Source organism: Castor canadensis, chromosome 11 (assembly GCF_047511655.1).
Source record: "Castor canadensis chromosome 11, mCasCan1.hap1v2, whole genome shotgun sequence".
In the NCBI taxonomy this organism is placed as follows: domain Eukaryota; kingdom Metazoa; phylum Chordata; class Mammalia; order Rodentia; family Castoridae; genus Castor; species Castor canadensis.
In genome coordinates this window covers 61747462-61765180 of record NC_133396.1, presented here as the reverse complement: position 1 = coordinate 61765180, position 17719 = coordinate 61747462, and the positions used below count along the sequence as shown (strand labels likewise).

Sequence of the window (17719 nt, the reverse complement as noted above, 5' to 3'; positions counted from 1 at the left end):
TATCTAAATCTGTGTTAAATGCTTATTTCTTCTATGTTTATTGTACATCTCTCTCACAAGAGGACAGGACTTTTGTTTCATTTGCTGATACATTCTCATAATCTAAAACAGTGCCTGGCACAGAATGGGTAGTTAATAAATATCTGTGGAATGAATGAATCCTGTTGCTTAGAGATAATTATGGATGTTTTTATGTGATTCTTTTTATATTTCTACAGGTGTATATTCATATATTTTTGTCATACATACCTGAATTTAAACTATTTAAAAATTAAGGTAATACAAATAATTTTATGGTCTGCTTTATTTCCACTTAATTTTATGAGGATTTTCTTCAGTTAACATTTTTTTTTTTTTTTTAACCACTTGGGTTTGAATTCAGGTGCTTTTACCACTTGAGCCACGCTGCCAGCCCTTTTTTGTGATCGGTTTTTTTGAGATAGAGTTTTGTGAACTATTTGCCCAGGCTGGCTTCAGACCGTAATCATCCTGATCTCAGCCTCCCAGGTAGCTAGGATTTCAGGCATGAGCCACTGGCATCCTGCCAAAGTTAACATTCTTTAATAACTGTAATTTGTTGTTTTTTCACTTTATTCAGTGTATATCTACCTCCTGGTATTAGATATTTTCTTTTTTGTTTTCAATAACTTGGTTTTCACATCTCTTTGCAGAAGAACATACACTGCATCTCTAGGAGAGACAGCAGTTGCATTTGACTTTGGGCCATTGGCAGCAGTCCCAAAGAATGTATTTGGACAGAAAAGCAAAGATGAAGTAGTGGCATACCCACTGTACATCTTATATGAGAATGGGGAGACCTTCCTTACATATGTTAGTCTGTTACACAGGTAAGTTGAGGTAGTAATCTGCCTGAAATGAAAACTCATCTGTCCTCCAGTATAGACTGCTATGGTTGGACTTGGGATCCACATTTCTGACTTTGTGGAAGTGAGCAGCCTTTAGATGCTTGGTTTGCACAGATCATTTGACCTTTCACTTCCTCATATTATTTGGGTAAGTTCTATAGTTTAAGACAAAACTAAATTTGTTTGTTTCACAAAGTCTAGTTAACTGAAAAGGTATTGTTTGTCTTACATGAACAAGGCACTATGGTGTCTTATATCCCAGTTATGGGGGAAAAGACATGTATACACATGAAGAGATAAGTATCCATACCACAATACTGGGACACAATAAGGACCCAGAGGAAGGAGAGATCAATCTAACTAGAGTTAAGAAAGTTAAGGAAGTTTTGGAAAGAAGTACTGATGTCATGTGGGACTTCAAAGTCTCATTCAGAATTAAATGAAGTATCAAGGACGGGTAAGAGCATTTCGGTCATAAGGGTAGCATAAAGTAGAGTGCAAAAACAAACAAGTGTAAGTGTCATTCAAGGTTAAATGATTAGACAGGTTGGGGTACAACAGATTTGTGTAAGAGGCGTTAAATGATGAAGCTAGATGTATCTGCCCAGGGAAAATTTGGTGGAGTTACATACCTAAGTTAAGGAGCATGAGTCTCTGCTGGAGGAACAGTGTACTAGGAAGCCACTCATGGTTTCTCAGCAGGAGAAAGATGGATAGATAGTTGGTTAGGGAAGGGACTGGGGCAAAGAGACTTTTAAAGAAGCTGTTGTAAAGTTGAGCTTAAAGTCTAGGACAGTTTAAACTAGAGTGGAGGTAGTGCAAAGGAAGAAATGAAACAGTAGATACTACAAAGGAAGGATCAGTAAGACTTAGTTGCTGTTTGATTAAGGGAGTCAACCATTAAAAGAAATCTCAAGGTCAGGAAAGGTAGTTAATTAGAGAAAAAGATTTATTTTTACAGATGGCCAATGTGAGACAGTATTGAATCAATAAATTGGAAATAATCCATGGACAATTGGATATACAGGACAGTTAGAGATGATGAAGAAGGATATAAATAAAGATGTGAGTGTCATCTACCATGGTGAGAGAGTGAGCAGAGGAGAAGGGTTTGAGGAAAGTGTCTGCTGTGCTGGTGCATGCGTGTCATCCTAGCACTTGGGAGACTGAGGCAGGAGGATCATGAGTTCTGGGCATTTTGGTCTGAATAATTCTTTGTTGGAGATGAGAGTTTATCAGCATCTCTGGCCTCTATTCGGTAGATGGCAGTTACCCCTCCTCCCACAGTGGTGGGAATGTCTCTGGTTTAGAACCACCAGTGTTAGAAATTGAGTGGGAAAGCAAAAAAGTGGAGGCATTGGGAATATACTGTATTGATAATAAGGGTATGATAACTGGAGGAATATCAACTGAAAGACTGTTTCGCGGGATGGGCATGATTATGTTCTGTCAACATTTTCCAAATGTGTTTTTATTCTTTCTTTAGCCCTGGGAATATTGGAAAGCTGCTAGGTCCATTGCCCATGCACCCTGCAGCTGAAGATAACTATGGTTATGATGCTTGTGCTATACTCTGCTTACCCTGTGTTCCCAACATATTAGTGATTGCAACTGAATCAGGAATGCTGTACCACTGTGTTGTGCTAGAAGGAGAAGAAGAAGATGACCAAACCGTAAGTGCCAGGCTGGTGTTGATATGTTTTGTATCTTTAATTCTAGATATAGTTCTTAGAGCAATGTGACTACTTACTGTAGGAGGAATTTCAGCTCACATCTGGCACTTCTGATATTTTGGAAGTTAAACACTTGAAAGTAACTGAAACACCCTTAAAAATCTAAATGAGAAGGTAGAAGGTTGCCCAACTTGGTCACTAACCTGTGTATTTCTTTCTGACCTCTCTGTTCACCTCTTACTGGTATTTTTGACTTCTGTATTGTAGTCCTTGATAACTAATATAAAGAACCCTTGAATTACTGGGCTGGCTTTTCTCCAGATTTGTTTTATTAACCTTTTCCTAAAGGAAGACAGACTTTTTTTTTTCCTCTTTTATGAATTACAAGCCAGGTGTGGTGTTACATGCCTATAATCCCAGCACTCAGGAGGCTGAGGCAGGAAGATTGTGAATTGGAGGCCAACTGGAGACACATACTGACACGTTGTCTCAAATAAAAAGAAAGAATGGAAGAGAGAGGGAGAAGGAAGAAAGAGAGAAGGGAGGAAGGTAGAGAGGGAGGGGAGAAGGGAGGAAGGTAGAGAGGGAGGGGAAAAGGGAGGGAGGGAAGAAAGGAAGAGAGGGAAATGAGAGAGGAAGGAAAGGAAGGGAGGGAAGGAGAGAAGGGGGAGGGAAGGAGAGAAGGGGGAGGAAGGGGAAGAGAAAAGGAAGGGAAGGGAGAAAGAGAGAGAAAGAAATGCATTGTTAGGATAGGAGTAGAATTAAGAGTTTGAAAGCACAATTTGACCACTGTTTTGCTTCTCTTTTTAGCTATGTACATTTTCAAATGATCATACAAGATAAAAAATACAGCACTTTTTCTTTTTGTCTTTTTTACAGTCAGAAAAGTCCTGGGATTACAGGATTGACCTCATTCCTTCTTTGTATGTGTTTGAATGTGTTGAGTTGGAGCTTGCCCTGAAATTGGCATCTGGAGAGGATGATCCCTTTGATTCTGACTTTTCTTGTCCAATCAAACTTCACCGAGGTAATGTATTCACTTAAGGTAGTTTTTCCATCTCGTGTTTATATATATATATATATATATATTTTTTTTTTTTGGTGAGACTGGGATTTGAACTCAGGGCTTTCACTCTTGCAAAGCAGGCACTATACCACTTGAGGCACACCTCCAGTCCATTTTGTTCTGGTTATTTTAGAGATGGGGTCTTGAGAACTATTTGTCCAGGTTGGCCTCAAACTGAAACTCTCCCAATCTCAGTCTTCCAAGTGGCTAGGATTATAGGTGTGAGCCACAAGCTCCTAGCACATCTGTTATATTTATACTAAGACCATCCTAAACTGTTCCATGTAATTTATTCTATTGTTCCAGCCTTCAATTTAGTTGACTGGTTTTGTTGTTGCTTTTCACTTTAATCACTATACAGTATTACCGATCCAAGGCAGACTAAACAAATTTCTCAAGTTTTAAGAGTGACTTTTTTTTTTTTTGGCGGGGAGGGGGGCAACTTAGGGCCTCTTGCCTGCTAGGCAAGCACTCTGCCACTTGAGCCTGAGCGTGATCTTTATTCTGGATCCACCCAGATGCCTAATTGTGAGTTTTCCTGGTCCTATCAAAGGTAAATTTCAAGTTAGGCATGGTGGTGCTTGCCTATAATCCTACCTACTGCAGAGGTAGAAACAGAAGGATCATGAGTTTGAGATCAACCCAGGCAAAGTTAATGAGACCCTATCTCAAAAAAAAAACACAAAATAATAACAAAAGGGCTAGGGTTGTGACTCAAGTGAAGTCCTGGGTTCATTTGCTAGTACCATTTAAAAAAGTAGAATTCACAATTCAAATATTTAAGAATATACAAGCTTTAAATTAACTTTAAAAATAACTTTAATTTTGGGCTGTGGAGTGCCTCAAGTGGTAGAGTGCCTGCCTAGCAAGTACAAGGCCCTGAGTTCAAACCCCAGTACCAGTAAAATAAATAATTTTAATTTTAAAGTTAAAATTGTAATATAGGCATGCACTGCTTAATATTTGGTCAACAACAGACTGCAGGTATATCCACAACCTTTTTGTTTTGGCGGGGGCTTGTGGGGGGAGCAGCACTGGGGCCTCACGATTGCTAGGCAAGCACTCTTACATGAGCCACTCAATCCTCCTGATCTCTGCCTCCTCAGTAACTAGAATTACAGGTATCAGCCACTGGCACCCAGCCTGGCCAAAACATTTAAAGTAGTAGTAGTCCCTATATAATCAAGCAGCAAAGAGAATTTGCTAGGCATGTCTAATTGAAGTGTTTTAAGAGACACAGTCTAGATAGTTAGTCTAAGAACTTTACAGAAGAAGATACAGATCTAGTGAGATAAAGTGATGTAAACTACTTGATTTCCTTATAACAATGTATATTTCTTTGGGAATTCTTAAATGTCAGGGGTTTTTTTGGCTGGGGATGCTTCTTTTGTGAAAGTAACAGAAATTTTTAATTTGTTCATATTTGTGCTTATGACATATTACAGTCCCTGAAACACACCCAGATTTCTGATGACAAAGTACAATGGCTGCCATACAACAATGGGGGAGGAATGGTATCTAGCAAATCTTCTATTTGCTGAATAGGAGCCAACTGAATCTTGGCTTTTTTTCAGACCAGATTTCTGTTTCATTCCAATAAAAGATTTTTCAATTGACTTTAACATCACAAACAAAATTTGAAAGCTATTGTAAACAATGGTAAATCTAATGAGATTGTGTGACCATAAAGTCTTAAATTTGAGCATATGAAAGGAAATTTTTCAATATTTTATTGTTCAAACAGGAATGATTCCCATAGACCAGGGTTTTTTTAAAGAATTTTTTGGCTGGGTGTGGTGGCTTATGCCTGTAATCCTAGCAACTCAGGAGGTAGAGATCAGGAGGCCAGCCCAGGTAAAAAGTTAGGAGGCCTACTCTCAACCAACAACCTAGTAGTGTGTGTCTGTCATCTCAGCTATGTGGGAAGCCATAGGTAGAACCCAGTCTGAGGCCAACCCAGGCAAAATGGCAAGGCCCTACATGAAAAATAACTAAATAATTAATAAATCAAAAAGGACTGAAGGAGTGGCTCAGGTGGCAGAGAACCTGCCTAGTAAGCACAAGGCCCACATTTTAACCCCTAGTTCTGTCAAAATTTTGCTATGAAGAAACTTTTTCATAGCAAAATATTATTTTCAGAAGTATGCCAAACTCCAATATATAAGACAGATGAAAACAATACAACATCAACTTCACAAAAGTTACTGTAATGTCAACATTAAAAAAGCAAGACTATTAAAAGAAAATTGAATTTAGGAATTTGTAGATTATTGTTGCTGTGTTATCTGCTTTAATATATACAATATTTCTGTATTTTGTTTTTGTTTAATATTTTTAAAATTCTTAACCATAGAGATAGATGAATAATGATAGAAGAGCTGGGCACGATGGTACTTGCCTATAATCCAATTTCAGAAGAGTGAGGTAGGTTCATATATTTAAGACCAGCCTAGGTGGTACAGTGATACCTCATTCCAGATACAAAGAAAAAAAAAAAAAAATAGGGCCAGGATGGTGGTGTATACCTGTAAGAAATATCTTTAAGATATTGTCATGAAAGAGACAACACACCTCAGAAGTCAGTAGGCAAGGCAAAATTTACTTTTGCAGAAGGGTGTGCACCTGACAGAGTCTGGGAAGCAAGCACACCAGGCAGGCTTTATCTCTAATGTGATGCTGCCCCTTGCCTGGATTGGGCAGGTTTTGGGTTCATAGTCTATGCAGTTGGCTAATTGGAAAGGGAAAGGGGCTTTTGGAGACAAAGAAGTTTAAAAGATCAGAGAAACAATGACTGTCTTAGGTTATCAGCTCCAGAACCAGGGCATCTAGCAGAAATAAGAACTTGCCTGGCTAAGAGAAGTTCTTAATAGAAACTTTTGTCAGGTTAAGCAGAGTCCATGAAGTGAGTGAGTGGGAGAAGAGTTAGTGAGACTAACATTTGTAACAGCAGTGGCTACTGATTAAATCCTTTGACAAAAAAGCCCCAACCTAAGCTGATTCTTAAAATACCTGTCATCCCAGCACTTGGGAGCCAGAAGCAGAAGGACTGCCAGTTAACTAAATGATAGAGCCCTTGACTAGCATGTACAGGTCCTGGGTTTGAGCTCTGACACTGCAAAAAAAAAATAGTAATAATTTAAAAAAATAATAATAATAATAAATAAAACTCAAGAGCTCCTCTTTTAGTTACAGGATTGTCTCAGTGATACTAGGGCTCAAAGGAAACTATAGAAATTTTTGTTTCAAAGCCAATGAATTTAACAACTGCTCACATTTCTTAGAAAGAGAATCCAAAACTGAAAATAATTTTTTTTATTTTATCTTTATTATTATTATTATTATTGTCATACGGGAGGTGCACTCTGTATGACATTTACCAGAGTTCTCACAATATATCATAGTTGAATTCACCCCTCCATCATTCTCCTTTACTCTCTCTCTCTCATTCATACAATAGTTTCAGCAGGTCTCATTTTTCCATTTTTGTACATGAATACATAAAATCTTAAGTTTTATAAAAAATGTTTAAGAAAAGTCTTGGCAGTTGGAGGAATAGGAACATTCCTATGTGAAACCATTCCTTATCTGCCCCAACCTGCTTGGGTACATTACCTGCCTTCATTTCTGACTCATTTTAGAATATCAGAGGAGTATGCAGTCTAAAAACCTCAGAGTAGAAAATGATAGTTGGCCCACTGGTCTCTCAGAATGCCGGGAGAATAGAGTGAACCCCTGATAGATGATATATGTCGTGACAGGAAGCTTTTATCACAGGGCTTATAAAAGGCCCTATTGAAGACTACAGGAGCAGGTACACTTCACAGTTAATATTTAGCAAAAGCCAGGGCCACGGACACATGGACAAGACTTTTTTTTTTGTCTTTATGCTTTTATGTATAAAGAAGTAAGTGGAGCCAGGTGCTGGTGGCTCACGCCTGTAATCTTAGCTACTCAGGAAGCAGAAATCAGGAGAATTGCAGTTACAGCCATCCCCAGGCAAATAGTCTGCAAGATCCTATCTCAAAAAAAAATCTAACACAAAAGGGGACTGGTGGAATGGCTCATATGTTAAGAGCAACTGCCAAGCAAGTGCGAGGCCCTGAGTTCAAACCCCAGTGCTGCTAAAAAAAACCAAAAACAAAAGTAGTAAGTGGATATATTGAAATTCATGTGATAATCTGTCTTTTTAGTAAGTTTATGGCTAAACTTTAGAACTGTCTGTAAGTGAACACTATGAAGACATATGACATCTCACACCTGACTTACTGCATGATGACAGTTGTGCTGTGCCTTGTCAGTGCCTGTGCTATAGCAGCAGTTTCATTAAGTAGATGTGTGCAAGCATAGGCTTTCTACAGACCTGCCATTCTTAATCACTCTTTTATTTTGAAGAATTTTAAATAAATGTGAAAGGCATAAATGATTTATCTGATAGCAAATGTTTTTAGTAGTAAATAACATTTGGATTTTGTTTATTATACTTTTAAAAATACTTACTCAAATTAAAAACTTTCAAGACTGCTGACACAGTGTCCCAGTATGAAAATCCTTGCATCAGCAGATGTGTTTGTAGGCTACTGAGGTAAGTTCTTTTAGTTTCCTGCTGGCAACCTTTGTGTCACTAATGATACCATTTGCAGATCCTAAGTGTCCTTCAAGATATCATTGTACTCATGAAGCTGGTGTACACAGTGTCGGGCTAACTTGGATTCATAAACTCCACAAGTTTCTTGGATCAGGTGAGTTTGCTTTCTGTATTTTTCAATAGGTTGCAAAGATTCCATCAGTTTGGAAAATAAAAATAATAAGAGAAAATTGGTGAAACCATAAGGTTGTTTGGAAAGATCAACTTTTAGCCAGACTGCCCAGATACCAGAAAAGAGAAAACTAAAATTGCTATAGTCAGAATGAAAGAGGGGATGTTAGTACCACTTACACAAATTTTCAAAATTATAAGGGAGTGTACTATGAATAACTGTATGCTGGTTAGATAGCCTAGATGAAATAGGCAGTTTCACATGTACATGAAAAAAAGTCACCAAAACTGACTTAAGTATAAAAACATTTTTTGATTGGCCTATATGTTGATTAGAAACTAAAAAAAAAAAAAAAATCTAAAAGAAAAGCCAGGTAGCTTCATATTTAAAAATTAATACCAGTTCTTTACAAGCTTCTCCCAAAATACAAATGAGGAAGGAACACTTCTCAACTCACTCTGTGAGGTCAGTATCATTCTGATACCTAAAATAACAAAATCTAGCAAACCAAATCCATTAACACATAAAAAGGATTATATACTACAACCAAGTGGAATTTATCTCAGGAATGTAATGTTATATTAGCATCCAAAAATCAATACTGGGTTGTACATATGAGTACATGTAAAAAATCATAGCATCTTAACAGACAAAAAATATGTAAGATCACCCAATAGCCTGTCATGTTAAAAAAAAGTCAACAGAGCTGAGGATGTAGTTCTGTGGTAGAACACTTACTATGCACAAGACCCTGGGTTTGATCCCCAGCAAAACCCCTCCCCCCACCCTCAAAAAGTCAGCAAACTAGTAAGAGAAGGGAACTCATCAAACTAATGAAGGGCATCTATGAAAATTCCGCCATACTTAATGGTGAAACACTATGTGCTTTCTGTATTGGCTTTTTGCTGTTGCTGTAATAGCGTGCCATGAATTTAGTGGCTTAAAACATCACAGATTTATTGTCTCACAGCTCTTTAGAGATCCTACATGAGTCTCATTGGGCTTGAGTTGGCAGAGCATTTTTCTTCTGGGAGACTCTAGGGGAGAATCTTCTTCCTATCTTTTACCCACTTCTACCACATTCCCTGGCTTATAGCCCACTTTCTCCATCTTCAGAACCAGCAGTAATGGGATGGGTTGAGTTCTCACATTGTATTACTCTGACCTTTCCTACTTTCCTCTTTCACTTTTTTGGAGACTGAGTCTCATTATGTTTGCCTTGAATTTAGCAATCATTCTGCCTCAGCCTCCTGAGTAGCTGGGATTACAGATGTGTTCCTCCATGCCTGGCTATCTTCTTTCACTTTTAAAGAAACTTATAATACATTGGGTTCACCCAGATAATCCAGGATAATATCCTTATCTTAAAATCATCTCATGAGAAACTTTTATTTCATTTGCAATGGTAATTCCACTTTGCCATATAAGCTAACATTTTCATAGTTTCTTTGGGATTAGATGTGGCCATCTTTAGAGAATTCATTATTCTCCCTACTATAGTCAAACCCTTTACCCCCAAAGATTCACATCTGATCCAAGTACAAAAATACATTCACTTCATCTCAACATTCTCAGAATTCTCAAATCACTATAGCATCAGCATCAGTTCACCATCTAATCTAAATCTCAGGAGTCCCAAATTTCATTATTAAGTATCGATGAAACTTTGAGCAGAAGTTTTCTTCATTTATGGACCTATGAAGCTAGAAAATAAGGTATCTGCTCCCGGAACTCTGGTGAGATAGGCACAGGATACCAGATATAGGCATTCTAGTTCAAAAGGGAAGAAAATGGAAGGGAAAGGGGGATGAAGGTCCAAGCAATTTCCAAATCCAAATTCCAGTGGGTTTCAAACCCTGCGATAATCCTCGGGGCTTCTAACTCTGCCATCTGAGTCATTCTTCATTTTTTTTTAAAGTCATAATCGACATAAAATAAATAGCACTTATTTAATAAACAGCCTGCCAGTTTCATCTTTATGTCCAGGTAACTACTGGTTTTCTTTCTCTCATTGTAGCTGTAAGTTAAATTTCTAAAATTTATATAAACATAATCATTTCAGTACATGGTCTTTATTCAGGGAAAGATTCTGAATTTTTTTTGTACATTTTTAATGAACTTAATCATATTTGCATATATGAGTACAATGTACTTTGATCATATGTACCACCCTCATCCTTTGTGTGTGTATGGTGCTGGGGCTTGAACTCAGGGCCTCATGCGTGCTAGGCATACACTCTACCACTTAAGCCCCTCCGCCAGTTCATCCTTCATTTTTTTGGAAAGGTGGCATTTGTTTGTAGTTAAGTAGTATTATAAGCTTGTTTCTTACATGTAGAATTTTAGAAGTAAAACAGCCTTCTCTTTATCCTCTTTCTGATCCCTTTGCTGTAAACCAGCAGTGTTTCTGCTGTTACAAAATTCTTAAATACTTAACCTGTGTGTGCTAGAGTTCATTCAGTTAGATCCTTCCTAGCTCACCCTATTTCCGCTTTCTGACATTTGCTGGGAGGGCTGAGTGATAGAAGTCACCCTGGTCATCTCTTCAAAGAGTCTTTTGGATATCTGAATATTCTGACCTTTTGATCTTTCTGAGGTATTAGCAAAACGTAATATAACCACACTTGTGACTTTTTCTCTAGAGTATGATTATCTGAGAAAAACTGATTATCTGACAGTGGTTCTCTTATTTTAGCATTTTTTGCCATTTACACAGGCTGAGAATTTCCCAAATCCTTGATTCTTTGTTCCTTTGTATTTAACAATTCATCCCTCAGTTGTGTCTTTCCTTGTATTGTAATTGGCAGGAAGAACTCCACATCGTCAAGGCTTTGCTTGGTAATGTCCAATTTAATTGTTTACATGTTCACCTTTCCACACTTCCTCTTAAAGAACATAATGAGAATGTGTGCTCATGCCACCTCTATCCAACACTGTAATGGAGGTTCTGTGCAGGGAAATTAGCCAAGAAAAGGAAAGGGAAAAATAAAATTCAGCAAGTTTGTAGGATGCTTGGTCAATACAAAAATACTAGTTTCATTTCTATGCAGTATCAATGAATAGTAAGAAAAAAACAGAAAACATTACCATCAAGCAGTAGAGTACCTGCCTAGAAAGTGTGAGGCCCTGAGTTCAAACCCCAATATTGCCAAAAAAAAGGAAAACATTTCTATTTATAGTAGCATCAAAATGATTAAATAGGCAATGGGTATGATGGCTTATACCTGTCATGCTAGCTACTTGGAGATAAAGATCAGGAGATTCCAGGTTTGAGGCCAGCCAGGCAAAAAATTCTCAAGATCCCATCTCAATCAATAAAAGTTGGGCATAATGGCACACACCAAGCATCCCAGCTAAACAGGAAGCATAAATAGGAGGATCAAGTTCCATGCCAGTCTGGGTATAAATATTAGACACTCTTCAAGAAATACCTAAAGGGAAAAAGGGCTAGAGGTAAGTAAGGCCCCTGCCCAGCAAGCGCAAGGACCTGAGTTCAGACCCTCAAAAAAAAAAAAAAAAAATTGATATACAGATTCAGTGTACTCCCAGTGAAAATTCTAGCTAGCTTCTTTGCAGAAATTGACAAGATGATCCTCAAATGAAGGCAAGCTAAAATATTCTTGGAAAATAAAGGTCAATTGAGAGTCTAGGAATAAATTCATATGTATACTCATTTGGTTTTATCAAGAGGACCAAAATAGTTCAGTCAGGAACAGTCTTTTGTATCTTTTTTTGGTGGTACTGGGGTTTGAACTCTGGGCTTTGCACTTGCTGGACAGTGCTCTCCAGTGCTCTCCAGTGGGAGGCAGTACTGGAGTTTGTACTCAGGGCTTCACTTGTTAGGTAATCACTCTACCACTTGAGCCATTCTGCCATCTCAGCCCTTTTTACTTTTTACCCTGGTTATTTTGGAAATAGAGGCTTGAAGACCATGATCTTCCTATTTCATGCTTTCCACCACAGCTGGGATGTAAGGTATATACCACCATGCCCAGCTTTTTTACTCTGAGATGAGGTCTCACAAACTTTTTGCCCTGGCTGACCTAGAACTAAAGCCTCCCACATAGCTTGAGATGACAGGCACATACCACCACCCCAGTTACTGGTTGAAATGGGGCCTGGTGAAATATTGCTGGGCTAGCCTCAAACATGATCCTTCTGATCTCAGCCTTCCAAGAAGCTAGGATTATAGGCACTGCCCAACTAGGAACAGGGTTTTCAACAAATGGTGCTAATACAAATGTATATTCACATGCATAAGAATGAAGTTGGATCCCTACCTCACACCATTCATAAAAATGAACTCAAAATGGATTAAAGATCTAAATAGAAAAACTGTAACTATTACATTCTTAGAAGAAAACAAACATTAATTTTTGCGCCTTGGGATTAGGTTATGATTTCTTAGCTATATGACATCAAAAGCACAGTAGGGAAAGAAAAAATGGGTAATAGTCTCATCAAAATTAAAAACCTTATCCATCAAGGACACTATCACAAAAGTGAAAACACCCCCAGAGTAAGAGAAAATAATTTCATTTGTATTTGATACTGGACTTACTGGTTTTTGTTTGGTGGCATTGAGGGTCTCACACTTGCTAAGCAGGCACTCTTACCGCTTGAGCCACTCTGCAAGCCTGATAAATGGATTTACACCTAGAACATAAAAGAACTTTTGGAACAAAATAATAAAAATATTAACAACTCAGTTTAAAAGTGGGCAGAGAATTTGCATAGACATTGTTCTTTGATAATATATGAAGATCCTTTTGAGACAGGATCCTACTCTGTTGCCCAAGCTAGCCTCAAACTTTTAATTCTCCTACCTCAGCCTCCCAAGTAGATGAGATTACAGTCCTGAACCACTGTGCCCAACTAAAAAAGACTGTCAGCCTCATTAGCCTTCATGAAAACCAGATATAACAAAGCCACAATTAGATACCATTTCATAACCATTGGGATGACTGAAATGAAAAGGGTAGACAATAAATGTTGACAGGGATCTGGAACAATGGGAACCTTCATTCACTGCTTATGGGAATGTAAGATGGTCTAGCACTTTGGAAAACAGTCTGACAGTTCCTACAATATTAATTGTTGCATAGAGGTATCATATATCCAGTAGTTCCCCTTGGGTATATATAATCAAGAGAAATGAAAACTTATGTCCATATAAATATATGCACATAAATATTCATAGTAACATTATTCATAATAGCTCAAAGCCAACTAGCTAAGCATCCATCATCTAATGAGTAGATAAACAAAAAATAGTATCCATCCACACAGTGGGGTATTACTCAGCAATAAGAAGGAATGACATGCTGTACATGCTCCAACATGGACGAACCTTGAAAGTATGCTAAGGGAAAGAATCCAGTTAGAAACAACTACATATTGTTTGATTCCATTTTTATGATATGTCCAGAGTAGGCAAATCCATAGAAATAGAAAACAGATTACTGGTTTGCCTAGTCCAGGAAGGTTGATGGAAACTGGGGAGTGATCACCGATGGGGATGGGAGAGGGGGTTCTTTGTAGGAAATGAAAGGATTTTAATTGTTTGTGGTGATGGTAACACAAGGTTTATAATGAAAAAAATTGTATGTATTGTCAGTTATGTTTGTAAAGGTTATTAATAAAAACCCCGTGGGTAATGAAGAGACTGGAAGGAATGATTGTTCTCAAACATTTTTGCATTTAGAAACTGAGAAATGAAACTTCCACTTCCTCGGGGCCAAAATCTAGACCACTGGGTTTGAAATAATTGTGTGTCAGAAGGGCACAGTACTTGAGAACCAATGGCTTCAGATAAGAACTTAATTGCATTTAACAAATATCATCAGCATTTTATTTATATAATGTGTTTCTTGGTAGATGAAGAAGATAAGGATAGTTTACAAGAACTTGCTGCAGAACAGAAGTGCTTTGTAGAGCACATCCTTTGTACAAAGCCATTGCCATGCAGGTAAGGAATATCTTTGCTGTGTACACCCAGAAAAATAATAGTTTCAGTAATTCAGATACATACCTATACATGGTATTTCACTCCTGTTTTGTCAGGTGTTCAAGTATTCTCCTGTTTCAAGGCCATTACATGCATTGTTTTCTCTATCCCAACCCCAGTTTGCTATCTTCTCTTGGCTAACTTATTTTTCTTTCTGATCATGTCATTTCTTCAGAGAGGACTCCCTTGATTCCCCATTCTAACTTAGGGTTCTCCTGTTCTTTTTTTGATAGTATATTACTACAATTTATATGTGTCTCAAGGGCAGAGTCTCTGTTAGTAGGTAACAGAGTACATAGTACTCAGTAAACATTTGATGTGTAGAATAAAGGGAGATACCTAGAATGATTGATAAGTTTTCTTCTTGGGATAAATGAGTAGATATGGTACCCTTCAGAAAAATTGGGGTGTAAGGAAAAACAGATTTGGGAAGACAGAGATGAGGTAATGGTGACACCTGAAGTTTTATGTTCCTCTAGGAGATCTAAATGGAGGAGCTTATTAGGCAACTGACTGTGTAGGCCTGGAGTTTGGAGTGGTGTGGGATAGGACATAAGGGATGGGAAATTGTCAGCATTGGAGCCATGATTCTGGCAAGGGTTGCCCAGAAAAAGAAACGAGAAAAATGCTGCCAGAGCCTGAAGGAGAACCTAGAAGAAAGGGTGTCAAGGATGCCAAGGAGGAACTGTTTCTAGGAGACAGTGACGAGCACTAGAGTGTAGCTTTCGCAACACAGAGGACCGCAGGGGAAGCACTTGTAGGAGTGGAGAAAAGTGAACAGGGAATTTATATAAGTTTCAAAAGTGGGTAAAATTCAACAGTGGTGCTTAAGAATGAACACACAGGGCTATGGTGTGGCTCAAGTGGTAGAGTCCTGCCTAGCAAGCACAAGGCCCTAAGTTTACCCAGTACTACAAAAAAAATTAAAAATGAACACATAGATAAGAAAACTATAAAGCAAGGCAAAGGCATGACAGATGAGAGTTGGGCTAGGGATTAACTTTTATTACGGAGGAGGGAGAGGCTCTGTGATCATGTGGGGTCTGAGCTGTGTTCTAATTCCTAACCTGGTACTGGTACATAGTTGAGTATGCTCACTCTGTAAGTGGATTTCACCCTGATAATACAAAGTATGGAAGGGGAGCTAGTGTTGTTGACTATCTAAAGACTGCTATTCTAAAGGACAGAGAGGAAACAAGGTGTAAGGGGAGCTAGAAATTGGGACAAAATGGAGGTCCACACAGAGCTGCAGTGCAGAGTGTTTTGAATGGAAAAGACATGAGCTTGTTTATAAGCTGAGAGAGTAGTCTTCAGAAGACATGGGGGCCGGTAGTGGAGTGCAGTGGAGGCAATAACAGCTCCCCTTTGAGGGCCAGTTTCCAGTTTCTCCAGTGAAGGTGGAAGGAAACAAGAAGGAGATGATGCTGTGTACACGCATTGAGGTCCCGTGCCAGGTATTGGTTTTCACTGAATGTGTAATCAGAACTAGACTCTAAAACTCTGTTGTTTCTGAGCACTAAAACTGTAGACACTGGACTAGGTTTACCAAGATAGTGGGCCTCACATGTGATCAGGAAGAAAACGCATAGAGTGTAACATGACTGAGGCTGTGGTTTTCTAAGTGACTTAGTGGAAGTGGCATCTATGCTGCTTCGTGGTGGCTCAGCGCAGAAGAATCAGAGTTGTACTGCAGGCTTCCAAGTCACCATGCTCATGGCCACTGCCCTGACTGAGCAACTGTCAGCTTCGACCTGAGAGGGCCCCAGACCTCAGTCACTCATGCCTTTGTTCTTGGTTCTGTTGGCCTCTGCTTTATAACCTAACCATGACTGTGTTTCTCCAGGCAGCCAGCTCCAATTCGAGGATTCTGGATTGTCCCGGACATATTGGGGCCCACAATGATCTGCATCACCAGTAGCTGTGAATGCCTCATAAGGCCCTTACTGTAGGTCCCATTTTGTATTCTCCACACAGCTTTCTTTAATTCTGCAAAATCTATGCTGGGAACATGTGTTCAATAACTACACACACACACACACACACACACACATATATATATATAGTTTCTCATTTGAATACTAATAAATACTGAACTCAGTTATTAGTATGAATCAGGTTTAATGATAATCAAGCTGTCTAACTGTGTGCCAGGCATAAGCTGTTTTCCTGCTTTGCCTCCTGGGAACATTAGAGTAGCCCCTAAGGAGACACCGGTGTCCCCATGTTATAGGACAGGTCACAGACAACTGGAATGCAGGTGCACATCAACTGATCCCAAAGCCTGTATTCTCACTTAATTTTCCCCTCTCTGCCAGCCTCAGAGGGACACCAGAGAAAGCTGAACTCACAGTCCTCGAGTTCCCTAAGGAATTCAGATACTAAGCTATATAGTCAACCATTTTCCTTTTCCAGCAGCCCTGAAAGGTCCTTTCTAGTTTTAGAAATGCAAGCATAGGAGTACCACAACCAGGTCACCAAGGTGTCAGTTCAGAGCATGTGCTTATATCTATTAGCATGAGTGCAAAGTACTAATATTAACTACTATCCTTAAAAGGTCTTCCATGCCCTTTTTTATTTGGAAATAAAAAAGGGAAAAGGAAAAGAATGGTTCAAGTTTTATATTCATACTAAAAGACACTAAAAAATTTAGCAAGGCTAAAAGTAATATTTGCTAGTAAGCAGAGCTAGTGGTTCATACCACTAGCAGGAGGGCTGAGAGAGTTCAAGGCAAGCCTGGGGTACATAGTGAGTCTATCTCAACCTCCTCTTTCCTCCCCACATACCCCCCAAAAAATCACCAGTTGCCTCAACATTTTGTTTTAATCTGTATTACCTTTACTAAATAAGACCTTGTCGCAGTAGTTTGAGAATAAAAAAAAAAAAAGAATCCCAAAGGAGAAAAGAAAGCTCTTGTCTCGATGCCTTCATATTTCTGCCAACTCCCTAAAATACAAGTTGTCTATAAAGTAACATCATTTAACAAACTCTTCCAAATTTAAATTGTTGCCCTCAAATCATTAAGTTACTGTGCTGACAAAGTTAATGGTCTTTCAAGTATTCTCTGAAATTACCATTACAAATATTTGCAATTAAGCCAAGCACTGGTGGCTCATGCCTATAATCCTAGTGCAGAGATCGGGAGGATCACAGTTCAGAGTCAGCCTGGGCAAATAGTTCTGTGAGACCCAATCTCAAAAAACCCTTCACAAAAGTAGGATTGATGGAGTGGCTCAAGGTGAAGGCCCCGAGTTCAAGCCCCAGTACCGCAACAATAACAACAAAATATTTGCAATTGAGTGCATGTAATTTCTAGAAATCAAGTTATGGAGAATCAAATATGGTATATAATA

General features: G+C 38.6%; 2 protein-coding genes across 3 annotated transcripts in view; one reads left to right on the top strand and one right to left on the bottom strand.

Moving 5' to 3' along the window:
• Nup88 (nucleoporin 88) overlaps positions 1-17719 on the top strand; it is a 33129-nt gene that overhangs the window by 12518 nt on the left and 2892 nt on the right. The window contains exons 5-10 of the mRNA XM_020168246.2: positions 672-848; positions 2353-2539; positions 3419-3566; positions 8246-8344; positions 14240-14330; positions 16213-16314. Of these exons, the coding sequence (XP_020023835.1) occupies positions 672-848; positions 2353-2539; positions 3419-3566; positions 8246-8344; positions 14240-14330; positions 16213-16314 (804 nt within the window). The remainder of the gene's footprint in view (positions 1-671; positions 849-2352; positions 2540-3418; positions 3567-8245; positions 8345-14239; positions 14331-16212; positions 16315-17719) is intronic.
• Positions 303-17719, bottom strand: part of Rabep1 (rabaptin, RAB GTPase binding effector protein 1) — a 127297-nt gene continuing 109880 nt past the window's right edge. Inside the window, exons 20-21 of one of the 2 annotated variants that reach the window (XR_012438774.1) lie at positions 12924-13034; positions 303-11309 (exon numbers count right to left, since the gene is read on the bottom strand). The gene's annotated coding sequence lies outside the window, so the exon portion shown is untranslated. The remainder of the gene's footprint in view (positions 11310-12923; positions 13035-17719) is intronic. The other variant, XR_002212700.2, reaches the window with a different exon arrangement.